Raw genomic sequence first — 23122 nt, forward strand, 5'->3', positions numbered from 1 at the left:
AAAAAAAAAAAAAAAAAAAAAAAAACTAATTTGTTCAGCTATAAAGTGATAGAGCTCGGTCTTAAGTTAGTAATCTGTTTCTAGAACCTAGGCATCTGACACTGATACCATATCATGCTTAAATTATTTGTTGTTCAGTTTTTAAAAAACACTAACTTATGGATATTTATTTATATTATCTAAATATGCTTATAAAATAATACAATTTACTACATTAACTTTTAGGATAATGTGTACTTCAGCCAAGCAAACAAATCCTACAAAGATCCTAAAACCCAAATATTTTTATACCATATATTCTTTTTTTTTTTTATATTTTCTTTATTGTATACCATATAATCTTAACCTGAACATTTTGTGGACTTTTTCTAGAAAAAAACTTTTACATCCAAAGGTTCACTGTTGTATACATTTCTGAATACACTGACATTGGCAACACTAAGATACTACTAGTAGAGATCATTAATTATGACAGTATGAATAACAACAAATAATATACAGATCAATATTCTCATTCTAAAAGGCAGAACTTGTAAACTTTTTAACATTTAAAGCAAGCATGAAGACTTTCCACCGATGTATTTTACTAAACAGGGAAGCATTTTTTTCCACTTTCATGTAACTGTAAAGAAGACATGCCAGCTTTATCTACACAACTTAAAAACTTAACCTATGCAAACTTAAAAATCTAGTCTTATAAATATTAAGTCAAATAATAACTTAAAATACATTGAATATTTAAGATTATTTAAAATCCTCATTTGGTTAAAAACAAGGTTATTTAACCTTGACGTTCAGTAAGACATTTCTTTTTAAATTATATAAAGATGAAGTAAATAATGCTCAAAATCAACAGGATTATGATACATCTAAACCCTCAAAATCTCTCTTCATGTAAGAGACTATGAAAACTCATTTGATTAAAAGTCACAAGACCTTTGTGAAAAGGTATTATTAATACACACACACACACACACACACACACACACACACACACACACACACAGAGGGAGAGACCCAATTTCCTGTGCTGGGTTTACCTCTAATCAGCTGGGTGAGCACAAACAAATCCCTTGTGCTCTCTTGGACTCAGTTTCCTTACTGATGGAATACGGACATGTGATTAGATCAGATAAGCTCTAAGATTCTTCCCAGCATTATGATTCTGTGAGATCTTACAGTTTAATGTTCTATTGATCTACTTGTTATGTAATGTTGTAATAACAAATGAAAACATTGTCACTGCTCAATTTCCCTTGCTCTGTAATGCTTACTTATAAAACAAACAGCTGCTCTAAAGAAAAAAACCTGGAAAATGGCCTCAACTGCTTTTCATAGAAAAAAAGGCTCTACAAATCATTACTATATGGGGAATAAAGGGCTTCAGTAAACTTATCAAAAATTAATGTTTTATTTAAAAAAACTATACACACCTTGGCTTGTCCATTATAATCATCATCTAAAATGTTTAGAGAATTTGAAACTGTAGTACCACGAAAAAAGCGTGACGATCTAAGATATCGCTGGAAACTTAGTAGCCTTCTGATATTCCTTGCAGAGACAGACACTTCGATTTCAGATTGAGCTGAAATAAAGAGAATAAAAGGTGAGTAAAGCAAGTCAAAATTATATACATGCTATCTTTGCAATATCACTTTTAGTTATATACAAGTATTTTAAAAATTCATTTAAATACATTTCCAGGAGAGAAGAGATACTTTATTTCTATTTTCTTTTTTTAGGTGATTTCTCACTCTATTGTATTTCTATTTTCAATGAAAGAACTAAGGATGAAGATCAATGGCCAATTTTGACAATGTTTAGAAAGTTAATGAAGACTGTGGCAGGATTAATAATCAGGGTTTTTTAACTTTCAAATACTATCACCTCTTACTCTTTTGCTTCAATATACCACATAAACATGGAGCAGAAACATGAAAAAAACCAAGTTTCAAACTACTAGAAAAGCTAGGTCCTAACTTACATATGAGATTTCAACAATTACACAACTAAAACATTTCATATCCCAATGAAGTTTCATTTCAAATATTTTCTTAACAGAATTAAGAGGAAAAGGAGACAGAAGAGGGAGCAAAGTGGTTTACATCCTACAAGTGTTCTAAAGGATAGGGCTAAAAATTATTTAAGGTGATATGCTCTAGAAAAGGTGCAGTTCTACACTGGAGACTGGAATGTTCTCTTTCAGTGAGTCTAACATAGCCATTTTTTCCCTCTAGTGTTAGAATAAACCAGAGTTCCTTGGATTGGGCACCAGATGAAATGACAGATTTGGGTTTAAAGCTATCTTGGAGGGAATATGTGTTATCTTTAGATTCTATAATCAAACCAAATTCAGTAAAATGTTCACAATATGAAACATGAAAATCAAGACTGAGGATCAACAAATCATCTCTATTTAGAATCACCAGGTGAAACGGAAGGTAATCAAACATATTCTCTCTTGCATGTCCAGTCACTCACTCCTCTATTAACCTCTATTGTCCTGTGTTTCCTTACCTGTATAATATAATGGCAATAATATCTAATTCAAGGGTGCACATTAAATTAGATAATATATACAGAAGTCAGAGACGGAGCAGGTGTTAAATGGTAGCAATGTCGAGGATGATAAAATTGATGCTGCTCCCCTTGCTTGGAGGTGTGCTTCCAGGTAATTATCAGCAATTCTTAATCTGTTCATCTTGCTCTAAATAAAAGCATTTAATGGCTCTTCATCATCTTAATATGAACTTCATTTCCTTAGCCTGGAAGAGATGGCTTCACGTTCCAAGTCTGGCTCTTTGCAGACTTGACTCAGGTGTCACCTTCCCTGGGAAGCACATTCAAGATTCCGCACCTATCCTGAAGAGGCAGGAAGCACCCCTCTGGCTTCCCAAAGCTATTATAGTACTTCTGATATTATAATTACTTATTTGTCTCCTTGAACAAATGATGACTTTCAATACAGACATCAATTATCTTTTTCACTTCCGTATTCCAAAGCCTAATAGTAATGCAAAGTATATAGCAGGTAATTGTAAAATATATTAAATAAACGCATACTATTTTAAAACTATCTGAGGTGCTTTGAGGTTCCTACACACACAAATAAACCAGAAGTAAAATAATGCACACTGTTATGTGATTTACTTCTCCCATTTTTCATGCCAGTGAGTAAATGGCAAGTATCTAAAACAACTGTGAATCTTAAATTTCTGATCTTTACCAATGTAACTTACTTTACAAAAAGGACCAGAAACAAAATAGTAAAAACTATTAACATCAAGTAATGATTATGTTTAAACTAGAATGGGTTTGTTTGAAGATATTAGGGTAGATTACATTCTATGAAAGCAATGTTCCAAGTGCTTTGTAAAAAGAATCTCATTTAGTCATCAACAACTTCAGAAGATAAACATTATCCCCCACTTTACACATGAGAACACTGAACCTACAAGAGATTAAATAACTTTCCCAAGGTCACATAGCCAATATAGGGTGACACCTGGATTAAAAAACACAGGTCTGTTTACAAAGCCTGTTTACTCATAAGGGTTTTAAAATTATATCTACAGTATTGTTTATGTACTGTTCATTACAAAGATCTGTGTACATCATTATTCAAATAGTTTTTAATTCAGATGAAGGTGTGGACAGAAAAAGAAACAGAAGGGAAAAGGCTAATGCAAACGAATGTTAAGTATATAATGGGCTCTCATAATTTTATTACTAGAAAAAAGTGGATCTGCAAGGGACAGAATGGCATGGCATGAATATATGGAGAGGCAATAAGATCTAATTAATGTAAAACTAGCACCACCATCTCTGTATTTGTAAAACAATTTACAGTTTTACAAAAGTATGTTCACATCCACTGTCCCATTTAGTAATCACTACCATCCTGTGAAGAAGGCAAAGATTATCATCTCCATTTTACAAATACAGCCTTAGAAATCAAGGTAAAAATGCAATACAATTAATGCATTAGAGCCAATGCATTTAGAAAAATTTTAGAAAATGCTGCAGAATACTTGTATTTATTATGAAAAAGTAACTTAAAGCAGAGTTCAAGGTAATGAGAACCACTTCATGAACATTCCCTTTATCTTAAATCACACACAAAAGGTAACAATTTTATTACTGGCAATTAGGAATGCAGAGAGAGAGAGAGAAACAGAAAGAGAGGGAGAGAAAGAGAGACAGAGGGAGAGAGGGAGGGAGGGGGGTGGGACAGGGGGAGGGAGGGGGGGAGAGAGAGAGAGTGAGAGAGAGACAGCACGAGAGCGTGTGTGTGTGTGTATTAGGATCACATTGTATGTGTGTGAATTAGAATCACATTGTGTGTATGTACGTGTGCATATGTGTGTGAATTTGAGAATCTCTTTGCAAGGACAACTGCATAAGGTCCAAAAAATGAAGGGGAAACTCCAACAATTCAATCCATTGTGCTCTATCACCATGGCAGGATACACAGTATCAACGATTAAGTCAGTTGGTACTGTCTGGGAGCCAAGGCACCATCCACGAAATCATGGTTGTATCTTCCCCAGCCTAACTCTTTATTTTCTGGGTAACTTGTGGTAAGTCACAAGCTTCTGATGTCTCATTTTCCTTAACTGGAAAAAAAAATCATCTGTTTCCTGTTTCACAGAGCCCTGAAGTTAAGATTCATTATCAAGAGTTCTATTTTGGGCCGGGCGCGGTGGCTCAAGCCTGTAATCCCAGCACTTTGGGAGGCCGAGGCGGGTGGATCACGAGGTCAAGAGATCGAGACCATCCTGGTCAACATGGTGAAACCCCATCTCTACTAAAAAAAAATACAAAAAATTAGCTGGGCATGGTGGTGCGTGCCTGTAATCCCAGCTTCTCAGGAGGCTGAGGCAGGAGAATTGCCTGAACCCAGGAGGCAGAGGTTGCGGTGAGCCGAGATCGCGCCATTGCACTCCAGCCTGGGTAACATGAGTGAAACCTCGGCTCAAAAAAAAAAAAAAAAAAAAAAAAAAAAAAGAGTTCTATTTTGACCACGTTAGGCTGCAAATGAGTATTAGATATTGACTCACAAGGAAATGATCATTCATCATGGAAGCCCAATGCCTTCCAAGACTAATCACATAAAGAAACCTACACAACAGGTTAGAAATGAACCTTCACTTAATTATATAGAACCACCCTTAACAATTACTGATTATGTCACACACAAATTAAGAAAGGACAGGGAGGTTGTCTAGATGAAATGGCAGGTCATTCAAAGAAAAATGTTTTCTTCATCTATAGGGTCTGAGGGCCTCATACAGGAAGCCTACACTTAACAAGACTATATGCTGGGAAAGAATGAAAATCCATGAGATTTTGCAGAGATGCCAACTAAAACTATCTCAAAGTTTTGTCTAAGATTTAATATAGGACCAGAACTTACAGGGGATGTCTGGTTTGATTTTCTTCATTAATCTAATTTTTGAATATGTAATACATGCACATGTGTGAAAAATAAGACAAGGAAGAAAATAACAATGAAAAATTCAACCTCCTATGTGTCCCCCATATAACCACTCTCAAGCCCTATCCCAAAATGGTAACCTTTATCTTAAAGTTTCTACTGTATCCTTCCTGAGTTTTAAAAAGTTAAATATATACAAACACATATTATTTTTCTACTTATTTTACATAAATGGTAGCATATTTTACAACCTGTTCTGCATCTTGCTTTTTAATTTATCATGGATCACTCTCCCTGACAGTGCAAAGATGCCTTCCCCATTCTTTTATAAGGCTGTATTCTATCATACAATCTATCAAACTCATTGCTCCAGTTTTACAGTTTGCAAAAGTACCTTTGTTTTGTTAAATATGCTTATATTTCTACTACTTGATTTGTCAGCTTGAGATATCATCCTTTAATTTTCAGTTATTGCACATGAGGAATCACTCTATATGCCATCTTCTTTCCCCTTTCCTCCTCCAGTATTGTTAGTTACTAGGGTGCATTTTTTTTTTTCCTTTCACCCTAATCTTACTTTCATTTTAGGCTTAGCTCTAGAAATTGAATATATTCAATAATACAAGTCCTCTTATCTTAATTTTCCTAGTTATCTGTTTGCTTGTGTTCATCATGTATAGTTTCCTCAAGTGCTCATAAAAACAAAATTATTTCACAGCAATACATTTCACTCACATTATTGAATATTCAATTTTTTTTTCAGTAGTCTTTGGTCTTTCTTGGTTCTCATTTTCCTTTCTTGAATTTCTTTGAAGGTACTGGTTTATTATTTCTGGCATTAAAATTTGCAAAATCTAAGGCAAACTCATTATTTTCTCTCTTATAAGTGACTAGGTCTTTTTGTATGGCCACCCACAGAATTATTTCTCTCTGAAGTCCAATTACTTTACCAAGATCTATCTCACTGTTAACCATTCTGGGTCATTTTCACCTGGTATGTTCTTTCAATATGCAAATTTAAGTATTCTGTTATTTCTGGAAAGTTTTCTTGAATTATATTTCTAAATACCTACTCTGTTCCACTACTTTAGCTTTTTAAAATCAGAGACTCTGTCTATGCTGAACCACCTTAATCTGTTTTCCATATCTCACTTTCTCTCCAATTCTTTTTAACTATTTGTTTGCTTTTCTCATTTCTATCCACTATATCCATTACTGCGCTCAGGATAGATTCTACCTTGTCACCTTCCAAATCTGTCTTCCTTTCCATGATATATTTAAATTTGACTTCTACTACTTCCTGATTCTGAATGTTCCCATTTCTTCATTCAACTCATGTCCTTTTCTTATCATTTCTTCATTGAGTTCTTAAATTTGTTCTTTACGGTAAAGCTATTGTTTCATTTAATTTTTTGAGTGGTAGGAAATTTACTCACGATTTTCATCAGCTCTATGGCAGCACTTTTCCATTAAGTGCTCCTCTGTCATTAAGTTCGGCCACTCTTTTCCGATGTTTTACTTAATTATCTGCTGTGCCAGTTTCTTTTTGTAAAAGTCATTATTGAATGAGCTGTATTTTCCTGGGCCAACCCTTTGTACCAAGTTCTTAATGGGAATTAAAGGGAGGTCTTGTGAGAGAGCAGAGGAAATTCCTCTGAGCTCTACTACCCAAATGGCTCTCTCCTTCTCTGCCAATGAGATAGACTGCTTCTTACGATGATGCCTCTGCTATGTCTCTAAATCAAACTGGGCCCAGAAAGACTGCACTGAACCCTGCTTAACCTAGATCCTAGACCAGATGTGGAAAGTGAAATATTTAGCTTTGTACTTCAGGGTGAGCTCCCCACCCTCCCCCACCCCTAAGACTTAAAAAAAAATTAAGATTTGTGTCCTAACATATGGTCTATTCAATGTGCACCTGAGAAGAATTTGTGTTCTGCTATTACTTTGCGTCTGGTAGCTCTAACTGGATTATAGTGTTACTCAGGTGCTCTATTTCCTTATTAATCTTCTATCTGACTGTCCTATCCATTACTGAAAGTGGATTATTAAAGTCTTCGTTATTGTAGAATTGTCTCTAAGTTCTCTAAAATTTTGCTTCGTATATTGTGGAAATAATGTGTATGTTTATATCTTCCTGCTTGATCGAAACTTTTGTCAATATACAATGCCCTTTATCTCATAACCTTTTATTCAAAACTTAAAGTCTATACTGTCTGCCAATAATAATCTAGTCACCCCAGATCTCTTTTGGTTATTATCTGCATGGTATATTTTATTAGGCATCTCTAGAGGGACAGAACTAATAGTGTATATGTGTGTGTGTGTGTATGTGTCTGTGTGTGTGTGTGTGTGTATGAGTTTATTAAGTAATAACTCACATGATCACAAGGTACCACAATAGGGCATCTGCAAGCTGAGGAGCAAAGAGAGTCAGTCCAAGTCCCAAAACTGATGAACTTAGGAGTTCGATGTTTGAGGGCAGGAAGCATCCAGCACAGGAGAAAGATGTAGGCTGGGAGGTTAAGCCAGTCTAGTAATTTAAAGTTTTTCTGCCTTCTTTATATTCCAGACATGCTAGCTGATTAGATGGCTGGTCCCCACCCAGACTGACGGTGGGTCTGCCTTTCCCAGCCCACTGACTCAAATGTTAATCTCTTTTGGTAACACCCTGATAGACACACCCAGGATCAATACTTTGCATCCTTCAATCCAATCAAGTTGACACTCAGTATTAACCATCACATATCTCCTTTCCCATTCTTTTACTTTCAATCTTTTTGTGTCCTTGTATTTAAAGTGAAGTGAATCTCTTTAACACAGCATACAGACAGTGATCTTTTTTTTTTTTTTTTTAACCCAATCTGCCAATCGCTGCTTTTAAAGAAAAAAATTTAGCTGGGTGTGGTGGTGCATGCTTGTAGTCCCAGCTACTCTCTGGAGACAGAGGTGGGAGGGCTGCTTGAGTCCAGGAGGCAGATGTTGCACTGGGCTGAGATTGCATCATGGCACTCCAGCCTGGGCAACAGAGTGAGATATTGTTTCTAAATAAATAAATAAAAAAAATAAAATAGAGAAAAATGTAATCCATTGACATTTAATGCAATTTCAATAAAAAAATTTACTTCTGCCATTTTGTTATTTGTCTTCTATATGTCTTATTTTTTGTTCCTTAATTCTTCCATTATTGCCTACTTTTTTTTCACTTTTTTTTTTAGACAGTCTTGCTCTGTTGCCCAGCCTGGAGTGCAGGGGTGTGGTCTTGGCTCACTGCAACCTTCACCTCCCAGGTTCAAGTGATTCTCCTGCCTCAGCCTCCTGAGTAGCTAGGACTATAGGTGCACACCACCGCCATAACCGTCTAGTTTTTATATTTTTAGTAGAGATGGGGGTTTCACCATGTTGGCCAGGCTGGTCTTGAACTCCTGACTTCAGGTGATCCACCCCCCTCAGCATCCCAAAGTGCTGGGATTACAGGCACGAACCACCGTGTCTGGCCCATTATTGCCTTTTCAAAATTTAGTATATATATTTTTTAAGTATATCATTTTGATTCCCTTCTTTCCTGTTTTGATTATTTTTTAAATTCTCTTAGTGGTTATCTTGGGGATTACAATTAATACCTTAAACTTATAAATACCTAGTTTGAATAATACCAACTTAATTTCAATAGTATAGAAACACTGCTCCTATGCATCTCCAGTCCTCTCCCTTTCTCTTGTTGTTGCTACAAGTTACATCTTGTATGACTATGCCCATTAACACAGACATAATTATTGTTATATGCATTTACCTTTTAAATCATTTAGGAAGTAAAAGAGGTGTTACAAACCAAAAATACAGTAATACTGGTTTATATATTTACCTGTGTAGTTACCTTTACCAGTGTTATTTCCTCTTGTAATTTTGGGTAACTGTTAATACCCTTTTATTTCATCATAAAGAACTACCTTTAGCATTTATTTCTTATTCTCTTTGAAATGGAGATCTCACTATGTTGCCTGGGCTGGCCTTGAGCTCCTGGGCTCAAGAGATCTTCTCACCCTAACCTCCCGAGTAGCTAGGATTACCGGCATGTGCCACTGTGCTGAATCTAGCATTTCTTACATAGGACAGGTCTACTGGTAATTAACTCCTTCAGCTTTTGTTTGTCTGGAAATATGTTAAACTCTCCTTCATTCTTCAAGGATAGTTTTGCCAAATATAGAACTCGTGGTTGACAGTTTTTGTTTTCAGGATTGACAATATGTTAAGTTTACTCCTTTCTGGCCTCCAAGATTCTTAGTGAGAAATCAGCTATTAATCTTATCCAGAATCCTTTGTACAAGACAAGTTGCTTCTCTCTTGCTTTCAAAATTCTTACTCTTTGGGTTTCAGCAATTTGACTACAGTGTGTTTATGTGGATTTGAGTTTGTCCTGATTGAAGTTTACTGAGCTTCTTGGATGTGTCTTCAATTGGGAAGTTTATTTCTTCAAATATTTTTTCTGCCTCTTTTTCTTTCTGGGACTCTAGTGATTCATGTATTGGTATACTTCATGGTGCCACCAGTCTCTTAGGCTCTGTGAATTTCTTTTCTTTTTTTTTTTTCTTTCTTTTTTTCTTTCTACTTCTCAGAATGGGCAGTTTCGACTGGCTTGCCTTCAAGTTTGCTAATCCTTACTTCTGCCTGCTCAAAGATATCAACAGCCGATTTTTCATTTCAGTTATTCTACTTTTCATTTCTAGAATTTCTGTTTGGTTCCTTTTTACAATTTCTATATCTTTGTTGAGATTCTTGTTTTGTTCACATTGTTTTCCTTGCTTTTAGTTATTTGTCCATGTTTTCTTTTAGCTCAGTAAACATTTAAGATAGTTAATTTAACATCTTTGACTAGTAATTCCAACGTGTGGGCTTCCTCTGCGGTGGTTTGTATCAAATTCTTTTTCCTGTGGGCTATATTTTCCTGTATGTTTTTTATTTTTTTCTTGGGAACTGAACATTCTGAGTTTTACATTGGGGAAGCTCTGGAAACTGAATTATTTTACTCCTCCAGGATTGTTTATTTTTGCTTGTTGTAGGCTGGAGCCATGCATTTTATATATTTTTTAAAACTTTGCTGGCTTATTATAAAGGATATTATAAGGATACAGATAAAGGGATGTATAGGGCAAGGTATGGGGAAGGGGTGCAGAGCTTCCATGTCCTCCCTGGTCACACCACCCTCCAGAAACCTGCAGGTGTTCAGCTATGTGGAAGCTCCCTGAACACAGTCCTCTTGGGTTTTCATGTAAGCTTCTTAATGTCAGCATTCTTTCCCGTAGGGTATAGCGCAAGACTCTCTCTAGGGAAGGTCTTACCACCCATAATCAGAAAAGCGGGGAAACATTAAAGTCCTACCTTGGGGCAGGTGAAAGGAGGGAAAGAGAAGGTCAGAGAAATTGTATTTCCTGAGGCCTGACCCACTCAACATTATAAGAGAAGACTGTAACAAGAGCTATGGAAGTTACAAGCTGGATTGTGAGCAAAAACATATAATACTGCAGGCCATTCCCTGGTTTTCAAACATGGATCTTTTACATCAAAAGAATATACACAATTACTAAAAACTACATGATAGCCTTTACAAAATTTAAGAGCCCAACGTGGATTTAGCAGTAAGTCAAGAATAGAGAGCTTGATTGAAGCAAGGCCATTAAGCACGCACACACCGCCCATCACCCTCCTCAACCATCATACAAAAGTCCAGTCCATCATAGTGCATGACTGTCTCCCAGGATGAGGGAGACTCAGGTTTGTAGGCTTTTTTTAGATCTTGTCAGGTTCCAAAAGCAGGAGTAGTCTTGGCAAACATACAGCGTTATCCTTTCAGGCATCTGGAATAATTGAGCTAAGAGGTAATGCTGTCTCCTGCTCTAACACTTAAAATGTAATATTGGATTTCCCTCAATTTATAACCCATTTATTCATTTTTTTAGCCTCAGTTATTAGTTCTCCTTTTCTTCACCTGTCATTTATTTTTACTTAAATGTTTCCACATTTGTAAGGAGCATTAACTTTAGTCTCTGTGCTGGTTCAGATTGCTGGTTGTAATACTAGTCTAGCAAGCACCTTTCCCTCTGTCCATTCCCATTCACAGAGGGTAGGGTTACAAAGGTTCTGAACTAGTGAGCCATTTTTACCACTAGGCATTACAGCTGTATTCACTCTCAGCCCCAATTTTGCCAGATGGGGTGAAGGCACAATCCACCATTAGGCCCTCAGGAATTCTGACATAAGGCTTAAAAATACAGTTACACTTTCCTATTTAGAAATAATCCTTGCTTCTAGCACTTGTAGTCCTAGGACTACTGTATCAGGTAGAAGAAAAAAAAAGAAGTTTTTAGGTGATTTGGGGAAGAAAGAAAGAAAAACTATAGTTGTTATACCAGTGTACTTCTCCCTTGACAAGAATTTATAGTCATATCAGCATCCTCCCCAACCCCTCTTCACCAGATCAACCAGAAAAACAGACAAAAATCTTGTGGGTACACTCCTTTAGTCCCACTCATGCTGAATGTGGGCACACACTCGTGATGGTGAGTAAGCCAGCCCTTTGTGCTTTCATCTCCCTCTGTTATAGACAGTGTTTCAAATGCCAGTTCTACTTATCTTTCAGACTATACTCTGAGGAAGTTATCTGTCTGCCCACTGCTGAACATTATGGGCTGTACAGTATGTTCCATCCAAATCCATGCAGTTTCTTCTGTTCTAGCTCTTTAATGGCACTCCAAGGATTTGCATCTTCCACAGGTAAGCAAAGCCCACTCCAGAATCAGGTCTATCCCATGTGTCCCAGGGCTACCAGCATCACTCTTACTTGCCAGCTATGCTCAGGGCCTTCTGGCCATGGAATCTGTCCCATAGCCATAGGCAGTCTGTCTCTCTCGCAGAGAAACAGAACCATTCTTACCACCATTATGTGTCTGAGAGAGGGCAAAGGAACATGTCTTGATTCAGCGGCAGCACCCCCAGATCCACTCATTCCATGGACCTCAGGGAGGCACATGGGGATACCTGCTTGCATTTTATGACTTTTCTAAACTATCTTTGCCTTTGCTTATCTGTTTGCCTGTTTCTATTCCTTGTAGGAAATCATTGAATTTTCTGTTCCATTATCTCTACAGTCAGCCAGTGATCTGGCACAGATTTCCTTAACTGTCTGGCTCCAAAATACGGGTGAGGGGGTCGGGAGAGTACTATCTCCTTAAATCTTCTGATAGATGCCACTGGGGGAAACCCCTGCAGCCAAGGGGGCCAAATCTTGGGAAACCATCTGCATCAATCCCTCAGGGATCTGCCAGACTGACTAGAACACCAAGGTCCCCACTGCCCACCCTGGTTTCAGCCAGATACTGCAGGTATATGGTTCATAACCCCACAGGACATGGGGCTGAGGAATGGGGGATGGTCACTGGTTCACCCAAGCCATGCTGCCAAAAAAAACAGTGGCCTCTACCTTCATCAAGCACTCTCTTGGTGGTTCTAAGTGTCTGATCAGGACCCAGAGTGCTGAAATGGTAGATTCTGGTCATTCTAACTGGGTAGTTGTTTCAGTGGAAAGAATAACCACTGGAGGCTCTTACTCTGTCATTTTGAATGGTATTCACCCCTTTCCTTTAAAAGGAGTTTTTCCCTAAAGGTCTTTTCTGGCATGAGACACCCCAAAACCTGTATTCTGCTCAGCCTAGGTTTGAGAATGGGGAAAGGTCACATGTGAGAACTTACCTGTGTCTAGAAACTACCATTGTTAACACCCTGGTACTCTAGATTTTTAAAGAATTATTTTCTATATATATGTATACATAGAATTTTTCTGTTATCTGAGAAAGTTAACAGTATTTTTTTTCACGTAAGAATTTATCAGCTGGTCACAGTGGCTCATGCCTATAATCCTAGCACTTTGGGAGGCTGAGGCGGGCAGATCATTTGAGGTCAGGAGTTTGAAACCAGCCTGGGAAATCTCATCTCTACTAAAAATACAAAAATTAGCTGGGTGTGGTGGTGGGCGCCTGTTAATACCAGCTACTTGGAAGGCTGAAGCAGGAGAATCATTTGAACCTGGAAAAGTGGAGGTTGCACTGAACCGAGATTGCGACACTGCACTCCAGCCTGGGCGACAGAGTGAGACTCACTCTGTCTCCGACCTGACCTGACCCAACCCAACCCGACCCAACCCAACCCAAAACAAAACAGAATTTATCAAGTATCTTTTCATGCCAATAAAATATGTGACATCACTTTTACTAGCCATGTATTAGTCTAATGTATGAAATTATTATCATTCACCTAATCTTTTTGCTGTAAAACTGTTTCAAACTTATTTTGCTTACAAACAATTCTGCAATAAAGATCCTTATAAACACATTTTTGTGTACAACCTAATAGATTCCCTTGGAATAAATCTTCAGAAGTAGAACAAGGAATAGGAGTGTACTTCAATAGTGTCTAAAAACCATGCCAAACTGGAGACAAAGTTCTCAAAGAAATTAGAGAGATTTCCAGAACTGTCCTAGAATCGCTTCCAAATTATGACCTAAGAAGAGGGATCAGGAATTATAAATCAAGGATAAAACATGAGATCACTTTAGGATTGTCAGAAATTTTAAGTTTCTTCATGTTTCCTCCCTGCCCCCCACCCCCTCCTCACACAGACACTGTTTCCTGAGCGTAATTACACATAAAATTCTTACTTTGGAAAAGTCTATAGACTCCTATTATTGGGAAAGAAAGAAGGGCAGTGCTGGGAAGGCTGTACCCAGGTGTTTTGTCAGCGGGTTAGAGAAACCTGAGTGAAAAAAGCAAATAGAGGCCACTACAGAGAGGAAAGGTTATCAAGTTGAATAATTAGCATCATTTAGGAATACAGGAGAGAGGATACATGAGGAACTGGGAACAAGCAAGAATGACCATAAGAATTTAACTAGTATTTTCATCCAAACAAAATTTGACCCTCTTACATATATATATATATATATATATATATATATATATATATATATATATTTTGAGATGGAGTCTCACTCTGTAGCTCAGGCTGGAGTGCACTGGCACGATCTCTGCTTACTTCAACCTCCACCTCCCAGGTCCCAGGTTCAAGCAATTCTCCTGCCTCAGCCTCCCAAGTAGCTGGGATTACAGGCATGCACCACCATGCCCAACTAATTTTTATATTTTTAGTAGAGACAGGGTTTTACCATGTTGGCCAGACTGGTCTTGAACTCCTGATCTCGTGATCCACTGCACCTGGCCCTTTTGCTAATATTCTCATGAGCTCACTCTGTGACATGAGACAAGTTATTATTTATTTCACAGCATAATACACAACAGATTAAACTTGCCTTTATTAAAGCTCCTCTTCCATCAAGCCTCGACTATTTATTTTAAGTGCCAGGCTTGTGCTAGTTTACATGGTTACCTACATTCCAATCCAGCTTAGAAACCCAACAGGGCTCAGTGAATTAATCAAGTTACTATTAAAGAGCAGTTGGCTTTCCTGGCTCTTTTCTAAAATATCACATTACCTCACTATGTGACTATGAACGAACTACCAGCCTCCACCAAAACTAAATGAATACTGTGACTTACTGATCACGGATATTACTTCCAGTCACCCATTCTTAGCTTCTCTAAGCCAAATCATTAAAAATGGGATAGCAGGCGCATGTAAAAGACATGCTTTTCTCTTGCTTTTCCCTCCTCATGTTAGAAAGTAGACAGGAAATAGAAGCCGCAGGTCAAGGAAGCAAAAGGGCTGGAGACCCAACATAACCAGAACAGTATTACTCCTGACTCTTCCACAGACTCTCCTCTATCACCCAAATTCCATGTTTTCCCACAACCGATGCCACAAAAGAGGCCTTTAACAGAAAAGCCTCTGGCTCTTGCGACCAGACCACTACATGCTCTAATAGTCCACAAGAGGGAGCCCTGCAGCCACTGTATCTGCCACCTTAATAATGTAGATACCAATCATGCATTACCCTTGGAGATTATTTGAATTTTTTTTTTTTAAATTCAGTGCTATAAGGTTTTAACTCTAGTCTAGGGCAAGGTAATGAATGGTGCTGGTATTAAAACAAACCTGAAGGTGTTTTATATTCTAACCTTCCCTTTCTTTCTCTTGGTTTCCCTCAAAACAACAGGAGTGGTATCTAAACGTTAACATTGGGTAATTACATTTATCCTACATCTATGGGACTCATTTTCTTAGAAAAACTTTTACATTTAGCATGCATGAATGAATGGAGGAAAATCAGGTAGGTGTCTGGAGCAATGGTCATTAGCAGAGCAGCATGTGCTGATGTAGACAGGCAGAGCAGCAAACTACATGAGAACACAGGGGCTTAGGAGTTAGACACAACTGAGTTTGAATCCCAATTCTGCCACTTTTACTAGTTTTGTGACATTAAACATGTTATTTAAGGTCTCTAATCTTCAGTTTCTTCATCTATAAAATAGGCCTCACAAGACTGCCAAAAAGATTAAATTAGATAATATATGCAGTATGTCTGTGCATTTTTGGCAAAGAAAAAATACTTTAATAGACATGGTCATTATTAGGAATATAAAACACTTTTAAATACTTCATACTATTTATTTTAACAAAACAAGACTTATTTTTCATGACAGTATAACTTCACCCTGAAAACTAATGTACTGCAGAAATAATGGGAGACACTGAAAATATTTCAAAATATGCACATAGTTTACCTTAAAATGAATACATAGGCCAGGTATAGTGACTTACACCTATAATCCCAGCACTTTGGTAGGCCGAGGTGGGAGGATTGCTTGAGCCCAGGAGTTCAAGACCAGCCTGGGCAACATAGTGAGACTCCATCTCTTTATATTTCTATAAAAACTGTGTGTGTGTGTGTGTGTGTGTATGTGTCAGAGAGAGAGAGAGAGAGAGAAAGAGAGAGAGAGAGAATGTGTGTGTGTGTATATAAAATGAATATACAGCTTAAATTTCAGTATGAACCAAAGAAATAAATTAGCCACCTATAATCTAAAAATTAAATCAATGTTATATGTATAACCAATATTTCCTCCCTTAAGCAATTCTATTTGTTATACATATAACATTGATCTAATTTTTAGATTATGCAGAATTCAATGTTCACTTTGAAAAAATTTAATAAAATAGGAGGTATAAAACACTATAAAAAGATTACTCTTATTGTTACGGATTAGGCATTATTATTCTTCAGAGCTGGGATATAGGATCCTATAGATATAGGATATACCAGATCCCTCTTATGCTGAAACTCAAGACGTTGAACATAGCCTAGCTTCTCAGTCATTAAATTCTTAATTCCCTCATTAAAGTAAGCTGAGAAAATGAAAAAGTACACAAAGTCTTAATGCACTTCCTTCAAAACTTAACATACTAAATAAAGCCTTAAGCTGAATTTCCAATTTCATCAAATTCCCAAAGCACAAGCAAAATTAAACTACCATTAAATTGTATTAAGATCCAATACATATTGGTCAATACCATAATTTATGCTATCAAGTTAGGGAAGATATCTATAAGACAAAACACTCTGTTCCTTCAACCTTAGGGCAAATAAGAAACAAAGATTAGTGGTTCTCAAATGTAGGCATTTCTGAACCACCTGGGAACCAGATAAAAGTTTAAAAAAACTACACAGACATGGGGCAGAATCCTCTGTTTCCTAATGCAATTCAATACAGCAGTGCTAATCTCTACAAGCACCACTTTGTAAGGAATTATACTAGAAAGGAGATAGGAGCATGGGTGACAGAAAAGACAGGAAAAAGGGACATGGAATTATTGTTTCCTGGGATAGCGCCATGAACTATTAAAGAAATGCTGGCTTTGAAACAACCTGATGTGATTTCAAGAGAAATGAATGATTGGGAACAAACTACAATTTAATAGACGCTCCAGACAAATAAGATCTTAGTCTACAATACCATAGCTACAAGCACAAGCTGGCAAGCTCGAGTTTGAATGAGACTAAATTACAAATGATGGACAGCTGCTTTAGCAGACCAAACAGATAATGGCTGGAAAAAAGTATGCTTGTGAATAGGAAAGTAATGACCATGCAGTACAGTATGAAAGTTAAGATAAGAGAAAAATACAATACTGAAGAAAACTGCATGGCTGAGGGAAATGCTGAGCAAACAATTTGTACACCTAAAAAGGAAAAGCACTAAAAGCTTCAAAATAAATAGAATCTGCCCTTTATGGGAGTTATTAGATATTAAAGACTGAGATAAACTAAGACAATATAATCAGTATGATATAAGCTTTTATGAAACATGTTCTTTCATGTGATAATACAACTAAGTATGAAACAAATAATCGAAGTCTAATACAGTCTTATAAGAAAAACAGGAAACAACTTCAAATCAAATGTACATGAGGAACTAAGGGAAATTTAGGGAAAATTCTGTATGCTTTCATACAGTCACTGTAATAAAGACAACATGAGACACATGATTCAACAGAAAGGCAGCAAGATCTTAGTCTACAATACCATAGCTATAAGCACAGGCTGGCAAGTTAACCTGAACTTGGTTAACAGTTAATACAGATTATATGGAGAGAACTACAAACAGGCCCCTATAAAATCTAACTGTAGGAGATATATAACCACAGTCAATTCAATGCAAGAAAAATATATTCAGTCTCTACTAAGAGCCAGCACAGGCCAGAGACCAGAATAAAAAGATGAATAAAACTAAAAGCCTGAAGTTAAGAGCTTTTAGGCTACAGTGTAAATATCTTGAAAGGTTCCCCGCCTCCCCCGTTCTGCCCTAGCATGGGATGAAGTAAACTGCTAAAATGAATACAGAGCTCATGATTATGAGTGAAACATACTTACATGGACTGGAACATTACTGTGTCCCAAGAGCAAAAAGAAAATGGAAAAAACTGCATTTGTGTGGCCATGAGAAACACTGTAAAGAAACATATTCCTTGTGTTACATCTTGTTGGATGTTGGCAGAGACCAAGCCCTCCAGTCTGGATGACGTCAATGAGCTTTGGCAAATTCCATAAAGAGAACTGTCAAGCTGACAATTTCCATTACTATTTAATAATCATGCCAGGATCTTTCAAAAGAACACATCAGACTTTCTAATGGGGATGTGGACTGGAATTATAATAATTTTATGTTTAAAGGTATTAGTATCTAACTTAAAAATAATGTGCAACTAAAAAATGATTTATTAAGTTTAAAGACAAATTTAGAGCAGACTAGAGATGAGTTTTTTTGCTTTTGTTTTTTGAAATGGAGTCTTGCTCTGTCCCCCAGGCTGGAGTACAGTGGTGTGATCTCAGTTCATTGCAACCTCCGCCTCCCAGGTTCAGGCGATTCCTGTGCCTTAGCCTCCCTAGCCTCTCAAGTAGCTGGGATTATGGGCATGTGCCACCAACCTGGTTTATTTTCGTATTTTTAGTAGACACAGGGTTTCAACATGTTGGTCAGGCTGGTCTCGAACTCCTGACCTCAGGTGATCCACCTGCCTCAGCCTCACAAAGTGCTGGTATTACAGGCGTGAGTCACCACACCAGCCAAGAATGCTCTTTACTCAGATATGCACTGTTAACATTTGTCTTACTATTTTCAGTGTGTGTGTGTGTGTGTGTGTGTGTGTGTGTGTGTAAAACACCTAACTCTTTCTTCTGAACATTTGAGGGTAGGTTATAAACACTCTAGTCCTTCACCTCTGTATTACTCTGCTGCTGATAATGCTGGGTAGTTTATAAGAGGGGAGGCCTCACAATCATGACGGAAGGCAAAAGGCACGTCTTACATGGCACCAGGCAAGAATGAATGAGAGCCAAGCGAAAGGGAAACTCTTTATAAAATCATCATATCTCATGACACTTATTCACCACCAAGAGAAAAGTATGGGGGGAAACTGCCCCTGTGATTCAATTATCTCCCACCAGGTCCCTCCCAGAACACATGGGAATTATGGAAGATACAATTCAAGATGAGATTTGAGTGGGGACACAGCCAAGCCATATCAACCTCTAAACACTTCAGTGAATAATACCCTAACTTAATACATGTTCCTATTATGAACAAGGCCAAAGTGAATGTCTTTGCACATACATTAACATTTATATATGATTATTCCCTTTGCATACATTTCTAGTGGTGAAATCAAAGAGAAAAAAAGTTTAAAGGTGCTACACATTACCAACTGCCCTCTACAAAGTCTGTAACAATTTGAACTTCTTCCACCAGCTCCTTAGCTTATTAAGTTTCTAAATTTGATAGAAATCTGTTTAGATATGAGGAGCATTGTTTCTTGTGTTTAATGTTTCTGTGCTCAACTGACTGTCTTCGTTTGCCTCTTGATACCCTTTCAGAAAAGACTCTTAAAGTCAGAACCTGCTGGCCGAGAAGGCCTATAGCAAATCCTATTGTGAAGATAAATTTATAGGCCTTAACAGAATAAGGACTATGACAATAACAATCCGAACCACAATAATTCATGGTACAAAAGACTGTGGCATCTACATAATAAAATAGTTGATGTTCTTGTTAATTTTGGGGCCTATAATTGCTCCTTAATTGGTCAGGTTTCTTGGATGTCAGCTGGCTCACAGGATAATGTGTCTTCATAATGTAAACCCAAACATTGCTTATAATAAACTGTACATACAAAAAAATCCTAAAAGTTTGATACTGTAATGTAGATGTCTAATTTCTAGGTAAATTTAGTAAACAGAATATGTTCAATATGGAGAAAATTATACTCCAGAAACAAGTTAAAACTGTTACAGCTTCAAAAAAAATTTCAGCAGCACCTCACAGATACAGCACATAGAAGAAATAAACAAAATTATCAGTAGTAGTTTTAATAAATATACTAATACCATATGTATTTAACATGCTGATATTCATTTCCCTCCATATTTTAAGCTCTCTCTTTAAAAAGAACTGACCCTGGGTAAAGGGTAGAGGGTAGATCAAAGAAAAGAAATACTGGCTGGGCATGGTGGCTCATGCCTGTAATCCCAGCACTTTGGGAGGCTAAGGCAGGTGGATCACCTGAGGTCAGCAGTTGAAGACCAGCCTGGCCAACATGGTGAAACCCTGTCTCTACTAAAAATAGAAAAATTAGCCAGGCATGGTGTTGGGTGCCTGTAATCCCAGCTACTTAGGAGGCTGAGGTAAGAGAATCACTGGAACCTGGATGGTGGATGCGGCAGTGAGCCAAGATTGAGCCACTGCACTCTAGCCTGGGCAACAGAGCAAGACTCTGTCTCAAAAAAAGAGAAAGAAAGAAACAAAGGACAGATATCCTGAAAGCAGGGATAATGGTTAGTTAGAAGAATACCAGAATAAGCTCAGACAGTGGTGATAAACGATTAGTTTAAGGGGGAGAAGAGATAAGGAGGCAGAGAAGAGATGAATATGACAGGCTATGTTAGCATACAAAAATCCAAAGAATTTAATGAGACTGGATTTAAGTAATTGAAAGAACAGAAACAGACAATTTTACAACAGGAAAATTAACAGTGATTTTAGGGTAAAAGTAAAGAGGTGCACAAAATAAGTGGGTTGAGGAGCTGTAAGCACAGAAAATTCTAGCTTCAATGAATTTAATACACATATCTAATTTGTTTTGATTTTGCAATCAAAACACCTAGAAACTATTTTTATTTCAGCACACATGTAAATTTTTGTATCAATAGGAGAAATAGTCTTATTTTTAATTATATACAGTAGAGGACACACTACAGTCTTTCAAAGCTTCAGTACCTCTGGAAGTTTGAACTCATCCTGCAAGGTTGCTTTAGTGTTTCTACCTTTGCCAAGTCTGAGACAACAGGAAGTGAATGGGTTTGTGGCATAAATCACAGGTGTCCTAATCCAAGGAAATTCACAGAGAAGAAGAGGGGTAAAAAAGAACAACTTTGCCTCCACATAAATATATCTTCAACTAGTGCAAGGGAGAAAAGAAATATGCCACAAGGAAGAAACCTTAAGATTCATATTTGGAAAGAAAAGAGGGATAATCCCCCTGGTCATTAAGTCCAAGGCAGATCAACTTTACTGTGCATAAACTCAAGCCTAGAGTTAAACTGGCTGGGAGAGGTGGCTCACGCCTGTAATCCCAGCACTTTAGGAGGCCGAGGCAGGCAGATAACTTGAGGTCAGGAGTTCAAGACCAGCCTGGCCAATAAGGTGAAACCCCATCTCTACTAAAATACAAAAACATTAGCTGAGCGTGGTAGCATGTGCCTGTAATCCCAGCTACTTGGGAGGCTGAGGTGAGAGAATCACTTGAACCTCGGAAGCGGAGGCTGCAGTGAGCTGAGATCAAGCCACTGCACTCTAGCCTGGGTGAAGAGTGAGACTGTCTCAAAAAAAAAAAAAAAAAAAAAAATTAAGAAAAAGTTTTGTAAACTAACTCCTACAGAGAAGTAGTTCAGGCAAATGTTTAGGACAATCAGAAGAGTCAGCGGAATTTGGCCTGAAGATGGCTAACAGATTTTAGTCATAGCAGGAGCATGTGCTCATTTCTCTGATTAGATCACATTTCACAAAACACACTAGATTACAATTTCAAAAAGAATTCCAAGCTGTGTGATAAGCAGAACCTATTATAAGCAGCAAAGAATAATTCATTTTTCTCTATTAAAAAAAAACCCCTCTAAATTATATTACCATGGTAGGTTAAACAGACATATTCTTGTTTTATAATAACTGCAGGACCAATTCTATAGCAACAGTCCATTTTCAACTACAACTTACAGTCTTACACATTTGTCACCTTTTATGAACAGCATGACGAGATCGAGAGGATAATCTGCTGCTCTTAACACTGAGCTGCCTCCAATGTTCTAAATACCATACTACAAAGCTTCCAAATCAGTGGATCAGGATATAAGTATAGGCACCAAAACCTCAAGCCTGGTTCTGCTTCATGTTATTTTGAACCATTTTTTGTCATTAAGTTTCATTTATTATCCAATTTCAGCTTAATTATCTCTTAAAAGGAACATTTAACCCATTTATCTTTATTAGTAATACTGACGTGTTTGGTCTTCCCTCTCTTATCTTGTCTTTTAGATTCATTTGCTCCTGGTTTCCTAGTAAATTAGATACTATACATCCTATTTTAATTTCATTAGAGATACTTCTAACAATCTAATCATTTTAATGCCCCACCACCACCAAAAAGTCCCTTTATGTCCCCTATTTAAAACTTCTAACAATTATATTTTTCAAATTCTCTTATTTCACTAAATTCAGTAAGTTAGGGGGTAGGCTGGAGACTCCAAAACAATTGTACTTTTTTTTAATACAAATATCATAATTTAGACTTTTTACTGATTTCCTTACCCACAGCCAATCCTTATTTATTCCAACATCAAAAAATAGTTTTACTTAAACTTTCCAATGAGCAATACATTCACATTGAGTCAAAATTCAAAAGGTCTACAATAAAGTTTCTTGCCCCTCCCATCTCCTTGAGCCACCCAGTTTCCATCCTGGAAGCAACCAGTGTTACCATTTCTGCTACATTATTGCAGAAAAACTATGTATTGAATCATCCTTGCTTCCTCTCCTGAGACAACCCTACTATGGCTGAAGTATTCCTTCATGCTGTCGGAAATCCCTTATGCTAGTATTTTTAAAATATTTTTTTGTACTGACATTTGT

General features: G+C 37.2%; 1 protein-coding gene across 1 annotated transcript in view; it reads right to left on the reverse strand.

The window, feature by feature from the left end:
- The window catches only part of PDE7A (phosphodiesterase 7A), a 119337-nt gene that overhangs the window by 26352 nt on the left and 69863 nt on the right, over positions 1-23122 (reverse strand). The window contains exon 4 of the mRNA XM_037745362.1: positions 1353-1585. Coding sequence (XP_037601290.1) covers positions 1353-1585 — 233 coding nt within the window. The remainder of the gene's footprint in view (positions 1-1352; positions 1586-23122) is intronic.

Source organism: Cebus imitator, unplaced genomic scaffold (genome assembly GCF_001604975.1).
Source record: "Cebus imitator isolate Cc_AM_T3 unplaced genomic scaffold, Cebus_imitator-1.0 Scaffold198, whole genome shotgun sequence".
In the NCBI taxonomy this organism is placed as follows: domain Eukaryota; kingdom Metazoa; phylum Chordata; class Mammalia; order Primates; family Cebidae; genus Cebus; species Cebus imitator.